The sequence below is a fragment of the Balaenoptera acutorostrata genome, chromosome 14 (assembly GCF_949987535.1).
Source record: "Balaenoptera acutorostrata chromosome 14, mBalAcu1.1, whole genome shotgun sequence".
Taxonomy (NCBI): domain Eukaryota; kingdom Metazoa; phylum Chordata; class Mammalia; order Artiodactyla; family Balaenopteridae; genus Balaenoptera; species Balaenoptera acutorostrata.
The window spans coordinates 588276-608875 of NC_080077.1; the positions used below are offsets into that span (position 1 = coordinate 588276).

General features: G+C 39.5%; 1 protein-coding gene across 1 annotated transcript; it reads left to right on the plus strand.

Annotated features, from left to right (window-relative positions):
• The first annotated feature begins 66 nt into the window (after positions 1-66).
• DYNLT2 (dynein light chain Tctex-type 2) lies at positions 67-18541 on the plus strand. Its single transcript, XM_028167460.2, has 4 exons — positions 67-200; positions 8401-8607; positions 12023-12181; positions 14266-18541. Exons 1-4 carry the CDS (start codon positions 93-95, stop codon positions 14374-14376), a joined length of 585 nt encoding a protein of 194 aa, XP_028023261.2. The 5' UTR covers positions 67-92; the 3' UTR covers positions 14377-18541.
• The last annotated feature ends 2059 nt before the right edge of the window (positions 18542-20600 follow it).

The following is a 20600-nucleotide window of genomic DNA, read 5'->3' on the forward strand; positions in this document are numbered from 1 at the left end:
CGTCACGGCCCTCCCTGCGGCGCACTTCCGGCTTCCGCGGCGCAGGCGCGAGACAGAGCCTCTCGCGGGAATCGTCCGCGAGATCCTGGGCGATGGAGAAGCGGGGACGGGGTGGGAAGCAGCCCTCGACCGCGGCGCCTCCGCAGCAGCCGATGACGCCTGGGAAAGAGAGGAGGCCTAGCATGTTCGAGAAGGAGGCAGTGAGTGAGGAGACTCGGGACGAGGGCCAACCCCTAGGCTGCAGAGCTCCGGCTTTTGTGGTGTAGACCCTAGAACACCGCGCTAACTGACTGAAACAGCTTCTTCAGTTCTCTTCAGATTTGTTCAGCTCAGGTTTCCTAAGAGGCGCTTTCCCCAGAAATACGTAATTTTAGTGTGTTTAGTGCCACCACACAAACCGCAGCTTTACTAGCCAGAAGTAGGTGTATGTGTGCTGTGCTTCAAAATAATAATAATAACAATAATATTTGGATTGGATATACCAAGCAGAACAATGAGATGTTTTGAGTTTTTGTAAACAGCAGCAGCCTCAGTATTTGAAGAACATACGAGAAAGTTAAATTGAAAATAATTCTGTCCATTAACTTACTGTCTGAAATTAATGCAAAATGACATTCAATTTTATTGGTGGTATAACACCAGGATTTCTGTATGAGCATAGTGTGAAAACCATTACTGTGATGGACACTCCATCTTTTATTGAGACTTTGAGAGAGAGAATAATTTGTCCAAGGGTACAAAACTGTAATGATAGAGCTGGGACTTCTGGTCCACTTGCCTATAATTGTTTCTTTTCATACCTACTTCGTGGGACCCATAATCAACAGGATGAAGGAGAGATAATAGGCAAAACACTAATTTTTGAAGATCCTTATTTCAAATAACAGAATCCTTCTCACCGTCCCCCCCCAAAAAAAGTCCTGGCAGCATTTCAGGTTCTAATGACTGCTCTTTGGTGTCTGCATTTTACAGAGGAAAGAGAAACAAAAGGAAGAAAAATAAATAGGGCAAGTTCGCAGAACCAAGAAAAAGCACAGCAAGGCTAGAAACCTTAATATATTGGATTTTAAATTCATGCTCCCAGCAACTTTGTTGTATTGCCTCATAATAAGTCTGAGAAACAGATAGGTCGCCTGCAGTAATGAAAAATATTTGTATTTTGAGGTGCCTTTTATAAACTTACTGTCTACTGAAGATCTGAAGTCTTGAAAAATGAGGAAGTCTGAATCCAAAAGGAGGGGACGACAGATAGGTTCATTTGGTATATAGGCCAGAATCTGGGGAAAGGGGGACATGGACCAAGGCAGTTCTTGCTTATTTGCTAAGAATGTGATTAACCATAGCTGTCTTTAAAATCTGGGCTTCTACAGGTAAGAAATTTGAATTGGGAAGAGACTGAGAAAAGATTTCACAAATGCTCACTAAATGTGCCTGAGGGCAGTGAGTCACTAATTAGTTGTTCCTAACTTTCAGGTAGCTGATATTCTCATGATCCTGAGCATAAGAAAGATTAGGACACACAATTTAATCGTTATAAATGTCTTTTGATTTTCTCTCTCCTGCATCCATTTATTTTCTTCTACTAGGAGGAACTCAATTTTCCTTTGGAGAATTAAGTAATTCCCTATTGGAGAGAGTTTTGGTGAGACTGTCAGTCACCTTCCTTAACTTTGTGGTGAGGATGAGACCAAAACTAGGCTGATTAGATGAACTCTTCCTGTAATAATTAAACAAAATGGTTGCGATTAATTTAAATTGAAGGCGGCATACTGAACTGCCTCAAGTGTCTGACTCTTTAGGCTTCTCTTCCATTCTGTGAGCTACTCCATATCGTTCCAATTAGTTATGTATATGGTTAACAAGATTCCGTGCTTATTGTTTGCAACCAAAGATTCCAAAACCTTAAACAAATTACCGAAAATTGAAAACTTGGTTAGTCTCACTTGTCTACGTACATTTGAAAATCTTTAATACTAGCAAACAGCTTTTAGAAATACATTAATGTAATGGCATCTCATGACCATGCTCTTTTTTTTCTAGGATTGTAGGCTCAACATAAGGAAATGCCATATCAATAGGTTAAATAATTAAACTCAGATTTAACTCAGGTTAAATAATTAAACTCAGATACCAAAATGTTCTTCATATTTAAAACCTATTTCTAATTTTTGGAAGTGACTACAAAGATTCTTCCTTAATTAAGAGATAAAATACTCTTAATAAAGAGAATACTAAATCAGAAAGCCAATATATATATGGAAGAAATGGCAAAGATGTGAGTTTTCAGCATATTAGAATCTCTGATTGTTATTTTTAAACCACAAATGCATGCCCTATCCCCAAGGAATTCATTGCAGTTGAGAGCCACTGTTAATGATATAATATAGTTGTATCCGTTGGGTGTATTGTGAGAGGAAAAGAAGATGGCAGTACCCTGGAGAAGCATTCTATTAATGGAAAAGAACAAAATAAAAATTTCATTTTTAAGAGGTTTGGGGAGCTATAATGCCTTTCTTCCCCAACTAAAACAAAGCAGTCTGACAGATGATTAAAACAGCAGGTTTACTTCTGATTAAGGACTTCTAGAAGCCAACATGGAGTAACTTCTACCAGAAGCTACAGAAAATTACACAAAATGTATGAAGTACTTATTTCCACTGGCTGGATGTAAGGTAAGACAGGATTGTGATCTTTGAGAGATGAGAAACAAGAAAGGTGAGCCCCAAGATTTCCCCTAATGTACTGCCTGGTGAGGGCTTCCAGCCCATACCTTATGGAGATGTCTCCCTTAGTTGAGAATGATTTGGGAGTCAGGGTAGGTCAGGGTGATATAAGAGCAGAGTATTAGAGAGGAGAGAGCTGTACAAACAGTTCCCAAGATCTGCAGAGGATTTTCCTCAAGTCTTCAGCTTAGTACATCAGTGCATCTGGTGAGGAAGTCAGGTGTGGCTAGAGAAAGACCCACCCAGAAGAAACAGAAAAAAAATCCTTGGACTCACACAAAATAGATTTTTTTTTCCCACCAGTAGGAGTGGAAAACCATGTAAATCATAGGGCATTGGTTAGAGTGCTAAGAAATGTATTGTCTCAGTATTGGGGGAAAAAAACCCTAGACTTAGGGTTTTCTCTAGTTCAGCCTATCATAGCTTAAAGACATGCCTTGAGAGGATTACAATGTTTCCAAGTTACTGCATTCTAGAAGAAAGCTCAAGAATGCACGTGGGAGTACAAAAATATACAGCAAAAACAGAAGGTAAAATTCACAATATCTGGTGTTTAATTAGCATACCTTCAAAGAAGCAGAAAAGTACAACTCAAAATGGAGAGAAGAAACAAAACACCCAGAAATGATAAAAAGATAGAGATAGTATAAAAGGACACTAAAGTGGTTATTATAAAACAGTTATTGTATTATATTAGTTTTCATCACATTAAAGCAGTTATAAAATACTGATATTATAAAAGAGTTAATATTATGTTCTGTTCAAGAATGAGGAGAGGGACTTCCCTGGTGGCCCAGTGGTTAAGACTCCATGCTCCCAATGCAGGGGGCCTGGGTTCGATTCCTGATCGGGGAACTAGATCCCACATGCCGCAACTAAGGATCCTGCAAGCTGCAACTAAGGATTCTGCATGCCTCATTGAAGATCCTGCATGTGGCAACTAAGATCCCACCTGTGGCAACAAAGATCCCACCTGCTGCAACTAAGACTTGGGCACAGCCAAATAAATAAATAAATATTTTTTTAAAAAATCAGGAAAGATTAAGCGTGGTAAATCCAGGTCAAACCTCTACAGGTGAAAAATATAATGTTGGAAATGTAAAATAAACTGAGTGGAATTAACAGCAGATTTGACACTGCAGAGCAGGCTTAGTGAATTTAGAGACAGCAATAGAAAATCTGAAATGAGCTATGGGAAAATTTCAGGCAAAACTTTTATTATCTTTGGATCCCCAAGTGGGGAGAGGGGACAAACTGACCAAGACTTGAGAGAAAACTCAAATAAATAAAATCAGAAATTAAAGAGAAGAAATTAAAATTGATACCACAGAAATACAAAACATCATAAGAGATCACTATGCCAACTAGTTGGACAACCTAGAAGAAATGGATAAACTCCTAGAAACATACAACCTTCCAAGACTGAGTCATGAAGAAAGAAAAAATCTGAATTGACTGATTACTAGTGAGGAGATTGAATCAGTAATCAAAAACCTACCTAAAACAAAAGTCCAGAATCAGATGGCCTCACTGGTGGATTCTACCAAATATTAAAATAAGAATTAATACCAGTCCTTCTCAAACTCTTCCAAAAAAATAGAAGAGGAGGGAACACTTCCAAACTCATTTTAAAGGCCAGCATTACCCTAATACCAAAACCAGCCAAGGACATCACAAGAAAAGAAAATTACAGGCCAGTATTCCTGATGAACATAGATGGAAAAATCCTCAACAAAATATTAGCAAACTGAATTCAATAGCACATTAAAGAGATAATACACCATGATCAAAGGGATTTTATTTCAGGGATGCAAGGATGGTTCAACATCTGCAAATCAATCAGTGTGATACACCACATTAACAAAATGAAGGATAAAAATCTCATGATCAAAAAAAAATGATAATTTGAATAGATGCAGAAAAAGCTTTGACAAAAATTAACACCCATTTATGGTTTTTTAAAAAAACTCTCAACAAGGTGGTTATAGAGGGAATGTACCTCAACATAATAAAGGCTGTATATCAAAAGCCTACAGCTAACATCATACTCAGTAGTGAAAAACAGCTTTTCCTGTAAGATCGGGAAAAAGACAAGGATGCCCACTTTTGCTGTTTTTATTCACATAGTCCTGGAATTTCTAGACAGAACAATTAGGTAAGAAAAAGAAATTAAAGGCATTCAAATTGGAAAGGAAGAAGCAAAATTGTTGCTTTTTGTATATAACATGATATTATATATAGAAAATCCTAAAGACCCTACCAAAAAAAAAAAAACCATTAGAATTAAAAAACAAATCCAGTATAGTGGCAGGATACAAAATCAATATAAGAAATTCTGTTGAGTTTCTATATACTAATAATGAACTATCAGAAAGAGAAATTAAAACAATCTCATCTACGATTGCATCAAAAAGGATCAAATACTTAGAAATAAATTTAACCAAGGAGGTGAAAGACCTGTCCACTGAAAACTGTAAGACATTGATGAAAAAAAATTGAAGACATGATAGAAATATATTTCATGCTCATGGATTGGAAGAATTAATATTGTTAAAATTTCCATAGTATCAAAAGGACCTACAGATTTAATATAATACAATCCCTTTTGAAATTCCAATCCCTATTCCAATTCCAATTCCAAAAAAAAAAAAAATCTGATGAAAAAAGTGGGCAGAAGATCTGAATAGATATTTTTCCAAAGAAGACATACAGATGGCCAACAGGTACATGAAAAGATGCTCAACATTACTAATCATCAGGAAAGTTTCATATCAAAACTCACAACTGTTAGAATGGCTTTTATCAAAAAGACAAGAGAGAAGTGTTGGTGAGGATGTAGAGAAAAGAGAACATTTGTGCACTGTTGGTGGGAATGTAAATTCATGCAGCCACTATGGAAGACAGTAGAGAGGTTCCTCAAAAAGTTAAAATAGGACTACCATGTGATCCAGTAATTCCACTTCTGGGTATTTATCTGAAGAAAACAAAAACACTAATTCAAAAAGATATATGCACCCCCATGTTCACTGCAGCATTATTTTCAATAGCCAAGATATGGAAATGACCTGAATGTCCATTGATGAATGAATGAATAAAGAAGATACGGTGTATATATACAATAAAGAGTGAAATCTTGCCATTTGCAAAAACATGGATGTGTCTCAAGTGCATTACGTTAAATGAAATGTCAGAGAAAGACAAATGCCATATGATCTCTCTTATATGTGGAAGCTCACAGATGCACAGAACAGATTGGTGGTTGCCAGAGGTTGGGGGTGGGGGAAAGGGCTGGAAGGTGGGCAAAATGGGTGAAGGGGGTTAAAAGGTACAAACTTCAGTAAAATAATAATAATATGCTCAAGTGTGGTTTATTCCAGGAATGCAAGTTTGGTTTAACATTCAAAAATCAATGTAACTCACCATATTAACAAACCATTAGGGATGAAAAATAGGATGGAAATTGGTAACATTTCTACCTAAATTAAAGCAGCTCACCCAGTCATGGGTCTAGCTGGATGATGACATATATCTAAGATGATGTCCTATCTCTGTAAAGCATATGCAGTGGTGGAACAGAAAATATGTACTTCTTATAATCAGATGTCAAGAGGAGAGCTGGGGAGATTCTGCACTAAACATGCTCTTCCTCTCCCTAACTTGCTTATCACATAAACTCCCTCAGAGAGGAACAAATGAGAGGGCAAAGAAGGGGAAGTATTGCTCCAATAACAGTTTCTGCCACATAGAAACATCAATGGTAGAGAATAAATATTTTCCCATAGTATTCCTGGGAATATGATTTTTAATATATGCATTTTAAACTACTGGTCTATGAAGTAAGGTGTGAAAAATGAAGAGGAGTGATAGAAATACGTAGAACTGTAGGAAAATCAAGATGTAATAAACATTAAAATTAATAAAATTTTAGTAGGGAACAATGGTATTTTTATGTTATACAACTCCTAAAAACATAAAATGTGTTTTTAAATCACCTTAAATGAGACATTGAAAGAATATCAAAGGAATTAATGCTTCAGAATAAATTGAAAGAAATTTTTGTAACATAAAAAATTAATTGTAAATAAAAGTTCTTCTGTAAATGCAGAAGCAAACCATGTTCCTGGTTTGAAAAGCTATTGTACAGTTATGAAGTTATTTATCATTAACATTATTTGTAAACAAGTATTTTAAACTATAAATTATTACCTCAGGCCCTGATCTCCTTATAATCTATTCACCATACAGCAGCCACAATAATCTTTTAAAACTGTAAATTAGAAAATATCACTTGCCCGTTTAAATCCTTCGAATGGCTCCTCATTGTTCTGAGAATAAATTTCAAATTCCTTTTCAAATTCTACTTAGTCCTACATGATACCTTTTTGTTTTTAATGTATTTATTTTATTTATTTATATTTGGCTGCGTTGGGTCTTCGTTGCTGCGCGCGGGCTTTCTCTAGTTGCGGCGCGCGGGCTTCTCATTGCAGTGGCTTCTCTTGTTGCAGAGCACAGGCTCTAGGTGCGCAGGCTCAGTAGTTGTGGCTCATGAGCTTAGTTGCTCCACGGCAAGTGGGATCTTCCCAGACCAGGGCTCGAACCCGTCTCCCCTGCATTGGCAGGTGGATTCTTAACCACTGCGCCACCAGAGAAGCCCCATGATACCTTTTTAACCTTATTCTGTTACTACTATTTTCCTCACTCTAAACGATCCAGACACAACAAACACACGTCTATTCTCAGAACATGTTCTATGTCCTTCCTATTTCCTGTTCCTTTTAGACTTCAGCCCAAACCGGACTGAAGGGACTTCTCCAATTATTCAGTCCAAATTAGGCCCTCATGATGAGTTTCTATCAAGTCATGTGATTTTATTTGTATAGCAATTACCACTATTTAAAGTGGCTTATTCATTTCCCTATATACGTTTTTATTGTCTATCAGTCCTCCTCCCCACTAGAAGGATAACTCCATGAGTGCAGAGTCCTTGATTATGAGTTAATACAAGTAAAACAATTAATTCCTGGTTATTATAATGAAGTTCACCACTGTAACTTCAGAGCCTAGAGTACTTAACTGAACCATAGTAGCCACTAAATCAGTAGTTCTTTAAGACAGGTTGAATGTCATACAATAAATGTTGAATGTACAAAGCACAGAAAGATGTATATACCAAATCAATACACTTTTGTTATATTTTCAATTTAAGACAAATGTGTTATGTAAATAATTGTATTATTCAAAGATAAAATAATTAAAATTATAAGAAGACAATAAAGGATAATATTTTCATAATGTCAGGGCAGGGAACATGAAAGGTTTTCCTTACATACCAGTCTTCTAGCCACTCGGTTGCCCTCTCAGGGGCCACTCTTGTTTCTAGTTCTTTTGCATCTTCCATGGATGTTCTAAATATATGCATTCAAATTTGTGTTTGTGTGTATTTGTGTTTATAGATAAATAGATAGATGATAGCTATATTCTTTTTTCTTCTTTTACCAAATTGATAGCCAGGAGTGAATCTACAATTTAGCAACCACATAATCATAGAAGTCTTATAATGGATTTCCAAGCTTTGTGTCAGTCCTGTCCCATTGCACCAGGGTTCTTAAAACCGAAATTTCATTTTACAATTAAAAAAGTAATCTCTCTCTCTCTGTCTCTCTCTCCCTCCTTTCAGTATGCACAGATTTTAAGAGAGAGACTGAGAGAATCAATTCATGATGTTCAGTACGTAGAGCCACCATTTGATGACCCAGTTGCTGATACAGGTAAAGAATGGAAGAGCGCCCTGGCAAAACTCAAGTTTGCTAATTCATATCGAGTGGAGCCACTGAAAAAATTCCAGGCTCATTCAGTAGAAACGAAAGTCCAGCAGATATTAAAGGTAGGTTGATAGATATATATGATAGCAATATCTTAGCTTTGGGGGTTTGATAAACTGTATTAAGATTTATGGCAGTATAGTTACCCTGACTGATTTTTTTGTAGCTTTTATCTCTGAAAATATGAAAGTACTTTGTAGTCATACTCAATAATCTTCATGTTGATGCTATGATTAAAGCTCGACCAAAAGGAATATTCTTTTGCTATTTCATTTAACTCTTTTTTTTTTAAATTTATTTATTTATTTTTGGCTGTGTTGGGTCTTCATTTCTGTGCAAGGGCTTTTCTCTAGTTGCGGCAAGCGGGGGCCACTCTCATCGCGGTGTGCGGGCCTCTCACTATCGTGGCCCCTCTTGTTGCGGAGCACAGGCTCCAGACGAGCAGGCTCAGTAGCTGTGGCTCACGGGCCCAGCTGCTCCGCGGCATGTGGGATCCTCCCAGACCAGGGCTCGAACCCGTGTCCCCTGCATTGGCAGGCGGACTCTCAACCACTGCACCACCAGGGAAGCCCTCATTTAACTCTTAATTATCCATAAATTATTTATCCTTCAGGTTCCATGTGTCTCCCATATTTGGAGGAATGAATAAAAAAAAACCCATATTGAATATGTGTGAAAAATTGATTCATGACGACACTGAAACATCTTAAGAACAGGCAATCCCCAATTTATGCATGGGTTTTCTTCTTCATTAAACCAGCTGGAATCTAAAATTCATTTAAGACAGTTTGAAACTCAAACACATGTTTTCAGGCTAGTCCAACAAAGCTTCTTCAATTTTACAAAATTAATACTGTAATACTAATACCAATATTAATTATACTACTGTTGGTATCTGAAGACTGCATGGTTCAGATGGAAAGAATTCCCTTGACCATCTTTCCTAATAAAGGGCCAAATTAAAAACTTTTAAATTATAGAATGTTTGTTTAAGGGACCACTTTTTCTGAATCCCCTTTTCACCTTTGGGCACCAGGCACCCAGGATTTTTCTGATGACCAGATTCCCTTTGTGGGACTCTACCCAGCCTAATCTCCCTCTCCCACCTCTAATTTACAAGACGCACTCCTTTAGTAATAACTGGTGTAAGCTAGCTATTGGGAAGAAAGCATATGTTTAGTTTATTCTGTATAAATGATTAATGTCCCTTTAATTGTATCAAAGTTAATTCTTAAATGAATTAACCTTTATTAATACAGAAGAATATTTAGGAAACCTACCCTCCAACCGCCCTCCACCACCATAGACATAGATACATTTCTAAGCTGAATTAATAATTATCAGATAATATTTGGTAAAGATATTATGGCTCATAACTTCAGGAAATCAATTCAGTACAATAAAATAATTATTAATTCACTGATCTAAACACTAATAGCAAGCATTTGTGATTGAGTATACATTTTGGTATGTCTCTCACTCAGCCCTACCACATAGACTGAGTTCAAGTTTATTGAATATAGTAGAATTTCAAATTGTATTTGCATATGATCGCTTATAGAATCGCATTGAGCATGATGGGGCCTGGAACAGCTTATTGGAAATATAGGTGGAAGGCTAGGGGTCATAGAGAGGCCAGGGATTTTCCTTTGCGTTTAGGGAAAATTGAACACAGTTCTAGACACGGAAACAGTATATACTGATGGAGCTTATAGGTATCTTCCTATAGCACGTGCTCTTTATTTATTAAAAATGAACACTTATGTAGATAAAGCCTGGGATCTCTTAGGCAGATTCAGAAGGGAGAATGGATGTTGCTAAGTGTCCAAAAGATTGAGCCAATTGCCTGAGGGAACTAAATGCTTCTAGACCCAGTTTAGATCCAGAAGCATTCTAGAAGGGAACCAAAACCAAAAAATGGGTAATTTATTTGGTTTTACTTGCCTATAAAATTACCAGGTAGGCATCCATTTGTTGTCATTAGAACTCAGAACATTGGTTAATTTTCATTGGTCTGAGTCAGTTAATCAAAGCCAGGTGCCACCTGCTCACCAGCTGGTTCAGGTCTGCTTACGGTGTGTCGGAAAATGTAGTTCTTCATGGCCCACGTCTGTCTCCTCGCCTGCCCCCAGCTATATAATTAATTTAGTAACAAACATGAGAAATCTTTGATTTCCTTGATATTCTCCTGGAGGCCACAGAAAAAAGCAGTAGAGTGAGAAGCCATAGAAACAGGATTAGAAAGCAGTGGCCTTTAATTTGTGGAGACAAGAAGACAGGAATAGGGACTTCCCTGGTTGTCCAGTGGTTAAGACTCTGCCCTTCCAATGCAGGGGGTGTGGGTTCGATCCCTGGTCGGGGAACTAAGATCCCTTGTGCCACGTGGCCAAAAAGAGAGACAGGAGTAACATAATGCAGGCTCTGCTCCTGAATTTTAGCAAATATATAAATTTAAAAAAGATTTAAGATTCTCTACCTAAGAATTTCCAGAAGCTTTGTTTTAAAATTCCTCTTGTGTCTCCCTAATAACTGTTTGGCACAGTAATCTAGTAAAGGAAAACTTAAGCTTAAGGGTTGCTAATGAAGGGCAATTGAACATAATTTAAAAACCAAACTAGGGGGCTTCCCTGGTGGCACAGTGGTTGAGAATCTGCCTGCCAGTGCAGGGGACACGGGTTCGAGCCCTGGTCTGGGAAGATCCCACATGCCGCGGAGCAGCTAAGCCCGTGCGCCACAACTACTGAGCCTGCGCGTCTGGAGCTCACGCTCCGCAACAAGAGAGGCTGCGACAGTGAGAGGCCCGCGCACCGCGATGAAGAGTGGCCCCCGCTTGCCGCAACTAGAGAAAGCCCTCGCACAGAAACGAAGACCCAACACAGACAAAAATAAATAAAGAAAGAAGCTTTCATTAAAAAAAAAAAAAAAAAAAAAACCAGCCAAACTAGGGCCTCCCTGGTGGCACAGTGGTTAAGAATCCACCTGCCAATTCAGGGGACACGGGTTTGAGTCCTGGTCTGGGAAGATCCCACATGCCGCGGAGCAACTAAGCCCGTGCACCACAACTACTGAGCCTGTGCTCTAGAGCCCGTGAGCCATAATTGCTGAGGCCGCGCGCCACAACTACTGAAGCCCGCATGCCTAGAGCCCATGCTCTGCAACAAGAGAAGCCACTGCAGTGAGAGGCCCGAGCACCACAACGAAGAGTAGCCCCTGCTCCCTGTAACTAGAGCAAGCCCGTGCAGCAACAAAGACCCAATGCAGCCAAATATTAAAAAATAAATAAAGAAATAAAACTAAATTTTCTTCAAAATTATTATTGAAATAAATTGGTAAACATATCAACCATTTAATATTATTTGGTTAGAAATATGTATATTTTTCAAAAAGTTATATGTTAATCAGACACATTCTATTTCAATTTTTGTTTAGAAAATATTTGGTTTGAAAATTAAAATATTTTTCTTAATTTTTTTAAAGGAAAATCTTAAAGATGTCAAATATGATGACAAAGTCTTCTCTCATTTGTCGCTTGAATTAGCAGATCGCATATTGCTAGCAGTCAAAGAATTTGGGTTCCACCGTTATAAGTTCATTATAAAAGTATTATTTATTCAAAAGACGGGTCAGGCAGTCAACGTAAGTACCTCACTGATCAGCATCTACCAAGTTCAACTATGAGGTCTCCCCTCTAAATGACTTGATATTTATTGCAATGTCTCAAAGGCACATTTGAGGTGCATCTTGACTGAAAGGATAATTATGTGAACTATATTTTCTTTCACTATGAATTATTTGAAAAATACTAAGCTAGAAATGGTAATTTTCTGTTAATAATTTATTAAATTGTATGGGTATTCTGTTCCTTGACCATAACAGTTTTGATAATTTAATGTCATTTAATAATTGATTAACCAGTAAATTTATTTAGGGCACTAAATAATGGGTATAGTTACTGAGGAAAATACAGAAAATTATATGACATGGACCATGAATGCCAAGGAGTTTTTACTCCAGTCAAGAAAATAAAGCAACACAATTTTGAGTGTAAGAAAATAAAATGATGCGGAGAATGTAATAGCCTAGGTTTTAGCATGCAGTTGACCTGGATATGAATCCTGGCAGCAACACACACTGCCTCTGGCCTGGACATAGTTTTTTCTTCTGTAAAATGGGGCTGATAAAACCTACTTGCTAGAGTTAATGTGAAGATTTAATGAGATTATCCGTATTAAAATCCTTAACAGAGTGCCCAGCCCAGAGTCCTCAGTAAACAGAAAGGCTTATTTTTTTTTATTACTTCAATAAATATTTATTGAGCAATTCCTACATGAGAAAGGCTTATTACTATTACTTACAAGTAAGAGTGCTATACCCCGAGAGCTGTGTGCGTTTCTAGTGAGTAGAGCGCGAGTGTGTGGGGCGGGACAGTCTGAGGGGCCCCATGAGGAAGCCCGGCGGGAGGACTTGGCTGGGCCGAAGGCTGCCGCCCACACAGCAGTCAGCAAGGCTCCCGGGGAGGACAGAATTACACCAGAGCCTACGTGCACACTCGGGGAACGAGACGCTTCTAGATGGTGACAAGTGCTCCATGGACGGAGTGACTACTTGGGATTGTCTGGAGACGGGGAAGGGCCTCTGATGTCCGAATGACAAGAAAAAAACCAGACGTGCCAAAGATCAGGGAGAATGTCCAAGCAGGGAAAACATGGAGCGCAGAGACGCTAAGGCGGGGCGAACTCGCTGTGCTTGACTAATAACCAGAGAGGCTGTGGTGTATTTAGGTAGCCCCACCCCAGAATTTAGCAGCCTAAGACACCAGCCATTTATTTGCTCATCATTCTGTGGGTGAGCTTAGCCTGGATTAGCTGTTTGGATTTTCGGCTGGTCTCACGGATGCACTTGCAGCCATCCAGTGACTCAGCTGGACCTAGAGGTCCACCGCGGCCTCACTCACAGGTGTGACAGTTGGTGCTGGCTGTTGGCTGGGGCACCTGGGTCCCCCTGCACAGGAGCCATCATCCTCCAGTGGACCGAATGGGCTTCCTTACATGTGGGGCTCCTCACAGCATTCCAGGAGGTGAGAGCAGAAGACCTCTTAAGGCCTTTCTTGGAAGTTGCACAGTGTTACATTCTTTTGCTCAGAGCAAGTTCCAAGGCCAGTTCATATTCACAGGGTGGAAAAATAGACAGCCTCTTGATGGGAGATGCCACAGAGGATTTTTGACCATTTTAGAGCCACCACAGAAAAAGATGATGTGTGGCTTTGCAGGTGAAGCAAGGAATTAGGGTTTCTCTTTTAACAGCCTGCTCACAGAGTCAATACCATTTTTTAATTTCAAGACAAACTTCCGGTCGAAAATCTTTTAAGGGTGGGAAGAATAATTCCTTATTATGGACTATAACACCGCAGAGTAGTACCGCACGCAGAACTACTAGACCCAGATTACAGAGTGCCTCCTGTTCCTGCCCCCGACACGCTCTGCTAAGGGAGCGTCTTTCTGTGTTAGATAACTTACCAGCTCCAGTAAAAGAAAAGATGGACCCAGGAAGCATCACTGTCAAGTCTTTTCAGCAAAGGGAAGATTGGACAAATTACTTTTAAAGTATAACTTTCTGAGATAGTGATTCATCTTCTAAACAGTATCAAACTTGTATAGATTTAAAAATTACTACTTAACATGTTCGATCTAAAGTGGGTCTTCTAAACATTTCTCTCATAGATTGCCAGCAGATGGATCTGGGATGTCGCGTGGGACACCTGGGTTGCTGCGAAACATGAAACTGAAACTTACGTGGCATTGGCCTTAGTATTTGCTCTTTACTGTGAATAGCTTGTTACATGTACTAAAGAGTGTTTACTTCTCAACTTTTCAAAAATACATGAAATTTATATTTGTGAACCTCATAGTAGTTTTGATTAGCTATATTTTTATATCTCCAATTGAAGCTTAATTGTATTCTTTTAACAACAAAGTTAAAGCTGGATTTTTACCTTTATACTTACTAGTTATCATATTTATTAACATTGTATTACCCCAAAGTATAAAAGTATAAGAGGTATATGTATATGCCTTTTTCATATATATATACGAATACATGAATGCTTATGATGGATTATAATATGGGGGAATTATTTATCATCCTAGTTAGATTTAAGAAAATTAGAATTTGCTACAGGATATTATGATGCAAACTTGTAAAATGTCAAATTAAGTAAATGTTAAGATAGATTTTTGGAAAACTTCCAAAGGCAGATATTTTGAATGGTATCTTGATATACTACATGCATTCTTTTTTTTTTTTTAAATGAATTAGTGATTTTTTTGTTTTTTTGTTTTTAATTTTATTTATTTATTTACGGCTGTGTTGGGTCTTCGTTTCTGTGTGAGGGCTTCCTCTAGTTGTGGCAAATGGGGGCCACTCTTCATCGCGGTGCACGGGCCTCTCATTATCGCGGCCTCTCCTGTTGCGGAGCACAGGCTCCAGACGCGCAGGCTCAGTAATTGTGGCTCACTGGCCTAGCCGCTCCGCGGCATGTGGGATCTTCTCAGACCAGGGCTCGAGCCCGTGTCCCCTGCATTGGCAGGAAGATTCTCAACCACTGCGCCACCAGGGAAGCCCTACATGCATTCTTTTGAAAGAAGTTACCAAGTTTGAAAGAAAGATGTTGATATATTTAATACTTCCCTAACTAACACCTCTCCCTCCAATCAAAACACTTCCAAGTGTGCAGTCTTTCTATTTGTTAGTCCATTAGTTAAGCTCTTTTTAGCTGCAAGAACCGAAAAACCTAACATAATTATTTTTTAAAAGGAGGAAAATTGTATTTCTCAGGCATTTGATCAAGGATCCCGGTTCTTTCTGTCTTCCTGCTCTCCCCTCAGATTCTATGTACACGAGTTTAACTTGGTAGAATTTAACCACATTCTCATGGCTTTATCATCATGATTCACTCCCTGAGCTGGGCTGGAGCTCACCTTCCCTGAAGCACACGGCCGTGTGGAGAGTGGACACCACTGTCAATCGGGGCTTCTCCTGCAAGGAGGCAGGGGGTGGGGCTTGGTGGAGCCAAGCAGTAATGTCTGTGATAATTCATGCTATTTTCAAGTTATAGTCAGAACTTGAAAACACATGCCAAACTTAACGGACAGTAAAAATACTGATTTGTTGAATAATCTATAAACAGGAAAACAGAAAGACAGAGGAGAGCTTTCTTTTCACTTGTGTGTTTTAATGCGTTGGATAATCCAGGACTGGCAGTTCCATACTACACAGCATAGACATGATAGTTGTAGCCCAAAGAATCTTTAAAACAGGATTTATTGTTTGCTAACTTTGGTCACAGAAAAATCAGTAATAACAAACCTAAGAAGGGCTTCTTTTTTTTTTTTTTTTTTTTAAGAAGGGCTTCTGTTAAGCAATGTTCCTTCCTGATGACCTCATCAGGATAAACACACTTCCTGGTATTGAGCAGACGCTTATAAACGTGACTTTGTAAAGTGAGAATTATGCCTTCCTCCTAGGGTTGGTTTGTGAATTAAGTGAGGTAATATATATAGTCAGGCACTTATGCCCAGCACTTAGCATAACCCTGGAGCATACCAAATCCTGAAATGTTACCTGTTATCATTCAGTTTGACAGCTCAGAATTACCTTCAGTTCTGCTTTCTCTTGCCCTTGTCCCAACCCCCATTCGTACTTATTTGTTAAATTCTATGGATTCTGTTTTTTTGAAGTGACTCAAAATCATCCCCTCGGGACTTCCCAGGCGGTCCAGTGGTTAAGACTCCCCCTTCCAATGCAGGGGGTGAGGATTCTATCGCTGGTGGGGGAGCTAAGATCCCACATGCCCCGTGGCTAAAAAACCAAAACATAAAACAGAAGCAATATTGTAACAAATTCAATAAAGACTTTAAAAAATGGTCCACCTCAAAAAAAAAAAAAAAACCCGCTGTGATATCTCTTGCCTGGGTCCTCACTCTCTCACAACTATTTTGATAGTCCTTCTTTTATTTATTCATGTGTTAATTGTTTTGTTCAACATATGTCACCACAGAAATCTGAACACCCCCTAATCTGATTCCCTGCTTCTCAAAGCTTTATAGCAGGTTATTGACCGTCGTTTACATGGTTCACAGAACTCCTCTGTCATCCCACCCTCTCCTCCAGATGCATTTTGAGTTTCTTTCCTTAACAAGGACCTGACTTTTCCCTGAGGAAGAGTCCCACTGCAGCCCTCTCAAGTAAAAGCTGGTTTTTCTCTCATCCCTCATCGCTAATGCCTCAGAGCCAGGAGGTAGGTAGGCAACCCCACTGACTGTAAAAAGCTCTGGCTCCTGGAAATTTATGCAATCCGGATGTACAGTTCTTCACTTCTGTGTGTCATTGTTGCCTACTAGTCCCCTGGCCTGTTCCTTCTCATTTCTTGAAAACCTGAGCTACTGGATTGCAAGCTTCATCTCCACTCAACTCCTGCTGTCATTCTTTGTGACTTCAATATCCACGTAGATAATCATCCAATAAGGCAGCTCTCGCTTTGCACAAGTTGTAGTTACTACAGCTTAGTTGAATCACACCAGTCCCCCAACAACATGGTTCACATTTCAGGGACCACAGTATATTAACCGTGAGTAACTTCATAAGGTACAAACTCCCCAGCCAGCTCTTCAGTCCTCAAGTCACTACGTAAATAGCAGGTGGGCGTCATGAGCCTTCGTCAAAGTCCATCAGTCACTGGTCACTGCACTTCTGGTATTCAGCTCTTCAGGTCACAAGACAGCAAAGCATGTAGTTGTGTTGCCTCCTTGTCTCCCAGTGACAAAAGCACATGATGTTTTACAAAAATGGACCACCAAAAGAGGAAATTGGGCAAAAAAAGGTGAAAGTGCATCAAAGAAGTAAGAAGTGATGATGCTAGAAATGAAATTGGTTAGGAAATTTGAACATGACAACAGCAAAACCAAGACAGGATGAGACCTAAGCCCGCATGGAAGTACTGCAGGAATCATGGGGAGAAAGTCCAATAAGTAAGAAAAGTAAGGTGAAATTGCGTCAACATCTTTTAGCTTAAATTGTCCAGGAACAGAAAGCCAATTGGTGGTTGTGAAAGACTTTCTTCTACTTTGGATAGAAAACTGTACGGTATCTGCTGTTCCACATCCGTGGATTTAACCAACGGCAGATGGTGTAGTAGTGTAGATGTATTTAGTGAAAACAATCTGTGTAAGTGGACCTGCACAGTTCAAGTATCAACTGTAATAATAATTTTAAAAACATCTCAATCAGTTTGGCTAGCATTCAGGCCAAAGCGTTGAAGTTTACTCTGTTGAAAGAAAACTGTAATTACAAAGAGACAGAAAAACGACCTTTTTCTGCCAGTAAAGGCTGGTTCCATCATTTTAGGCGTCGACATGAACTGACTCATGTCGACCTATCTGGTGAATCTGCTGTGAAATATGCACCCAGATTTCACAGGTTAGTTACAGACAGTGGTTGTGAGAAAAGGATGGAGATGTCCAGAGGAAAGGAGGCTAATAAGACTTCACATGAAAGAGACTCTTGGAGATTACTTACAACATTGAAAATGCAAAAGATAAAATGCTGGAAGCCATCCAAACTTCGAAAGAAGTATGACAATTTATCAAGGCATAGGAAAGAAGTTACAGGATGAGAAAAAGGCAAGCACAATTTAAATTACTCTTGGTAAATTTTTTAAAAGAAAATACTAATTCTCAATGTTTGTCATGTTTCAAATTACAGTGTACTAAATATAAGTTTTACATTGAAAAAAATTCTGTGTATGTGTATAATTGTCAGTAAGGGAGTTTTCAGTTTTTTAATGAAAGTCTTTTAAAGCCGTAGAAGAACTCTACTTTTTCTCTTTGATTAATAAGATTACTTTGTACAACGCCAGCTTCCATGGTCGTTTTTATGGCCCTGTGCTATCATGCAACTAGGACTGTCTGTGCTCTAGGTTCCCAGTTCCTTGACCAACTCACATTCAAGGACCTTTTCATCTAGCACATGTTGGGCATCTGCTCCTTGGTTCATCCTGTAGACCTTGTTAGCCTCAAGATCAGCACGACCTCTGAAGTCTCAGTTTCGAGCAGGTTACTCTCGTGCAGTGGTTTCCTGTCCTAGCTCACCACCTGGCACACCCTGAACAGTCACTTTTCAGTCCTGTTGAACCCTCCCGCTCACTGACCTTCCTCGCGCTTTCACAGTTCTCTTGTTTTCTGCCTCAGATCTCATGGCCCATCTTTATAACTGCTGTACAGTCACTCCCTGACAAACACACTCCAAATTCCTTTGCCCCTCTTCTTCCTTTGGGAACAGCCCTTCCCGAACAATCCCGAATCCCCTTGTCTGCTTTGTCCAAGCCTGAGTTCAAATAGCTGAGCTTGACTGACTGGTTTCACTTTAAATTCACGACCACAAACCTCCAGTGGGCAAACACTTGGCATCGTAGAAGCTTTGTTTTCCTATCCCCACACCTCCTCTCTCCCCCGGTTTCCTATATTCCTCTCCTCTGCTCACCTTCAGCTTATGACCTCACCTCATACCTGATCAAGGAAAGAAGTATCAGAGGAAAAGTCCCTCAAGTTCCCGCCACCAGATCTCCAAAGCCACTCGCATCTGCAGCCAGTCTGGTTTCCGTCTGGTTACAATAAACGGACTGTGCTTCCTCCTGTCAAAGGCTTATCCCAACATCTGTGCGGCCTTCCACCCTTCTCATGGCAGGCACTTTCCAGCACCTATCTCCTCTCTCTCTTGCATCATGATTTTCCCCTTCTACTGAGTCATCTTGTCAGCATGCAAACATGCTCTAGTGTCTTCTGTCATAAAAACGACAGCAACCCACCTCTCCACCCACCCTCTTTCTCTGTTCCTCACACTTCTCTCTGTGCAGCACTGTGGTTCCAATTCCTAGCCTCCCATTCCTTCCCTAATCGACTTCAGTTTAGCTTCTGCAATCGCCATACCATTGAAACAGCTTGGGACAATAAAGATTGGTAGTTACTACCAAATTTCTAAATACAATGGACATTTTCCTGTCCTTATCTTACTCAACTTCTCAATTGACATGTTGATCAGCCCCCTGTTTGAGACACTCTACCCTCTCAGCTCACAATACTTGCTAGTTTTCTTCCTTCTTCTCTATTTCCACCAGTATCTCTGGAATTCTTGACCTTGGGCCTTTTTCTCACCTATAGCTACATATGCTAAGTGGTCTCATACAGTTTTATGGCTTTTTTTCTTCACCACTCTATTGCCAGTGCTTTACTCAGGGCCTAACAATACATAGTAAGGTAGTATTTGATGAATGAATGAATAAATTATTCCTTGTATTTCTATCACCTAACATAGTTCTTAGTTGGTTTCCATAAAATATTTGTGAAATAACTGAATGGACATTATTATTCTAATCCTGCAAATGAGGAAATGGAGGGTCAGAAAGATTAAATAATTTATCCACGATCACACAGCTAATAAGTGGCACAGCTGGTATTCATTTGGTCTTAATTCCAAATCTTTGTTCTCGCCATTACATCAAACTGCCTCCCTGTATATTTCACTCCTGACTCCAAGGATCTACCTTCATTTACCCTATTCTCAAGCCACAATGGAATGACCTTTGCACTTGAATATGCCTCTTATTTTCCCACCTCTCAGTCTTTTTCAGGCTTGAACCCGTATTTCCACTTCTAACTGTACATTTCCAGGAAGTTGTCCTACCAGTCTCTTAAGATACTTTTCAAATTCTCTGTCAACCTTAAAATCTTAATTTTTCTGGTTGCAAGTAAATTTTCTCCCACCTGTGAACGAAAAATGTTGCCTGCCCTATCAGTAAACAAAGGATGTTGCAGACATCAAGCCATCACGTTATGGCCACCCGACAGTCGGCCCTGGGGGAACTCAGGATGGAGGCAGGATGGCCCGCCATCCCGCAGTCAGGTGCTGAAGCACCCGCCCACCCCGGCAGTGCACCCTGAAGAAACTCAGGATGAGAAAACACAGGATACTGGCCCCCAGTAGCTGAGGTGCACATCAAAGG

Bases quoted from the DNA above. Each gene is read 5' to 3' on its own strand.
- DYNLT2 (XM_028167460.2), top strand. From the start codon at position 93: ATGGAGAAGCGGGGACGGGGTGGGAAGCAGCCCTCGACCGCGGCGCCT. The intron at 201-8,400 runs GTGAGTGAGGAG...CCCTCCTTTCAG, and splicing joins GCATGTTCGAGAAGGAGGCA to TATGCACAGATTTTAAGAGA. The intron at 12,182-14,265 runs GTAAGTACCTCA...TTTCTCTCATAG, and splicing joins AGACGGGTCAGGCAGTCAAC to ATTGCCAGCAGATGGATCTG.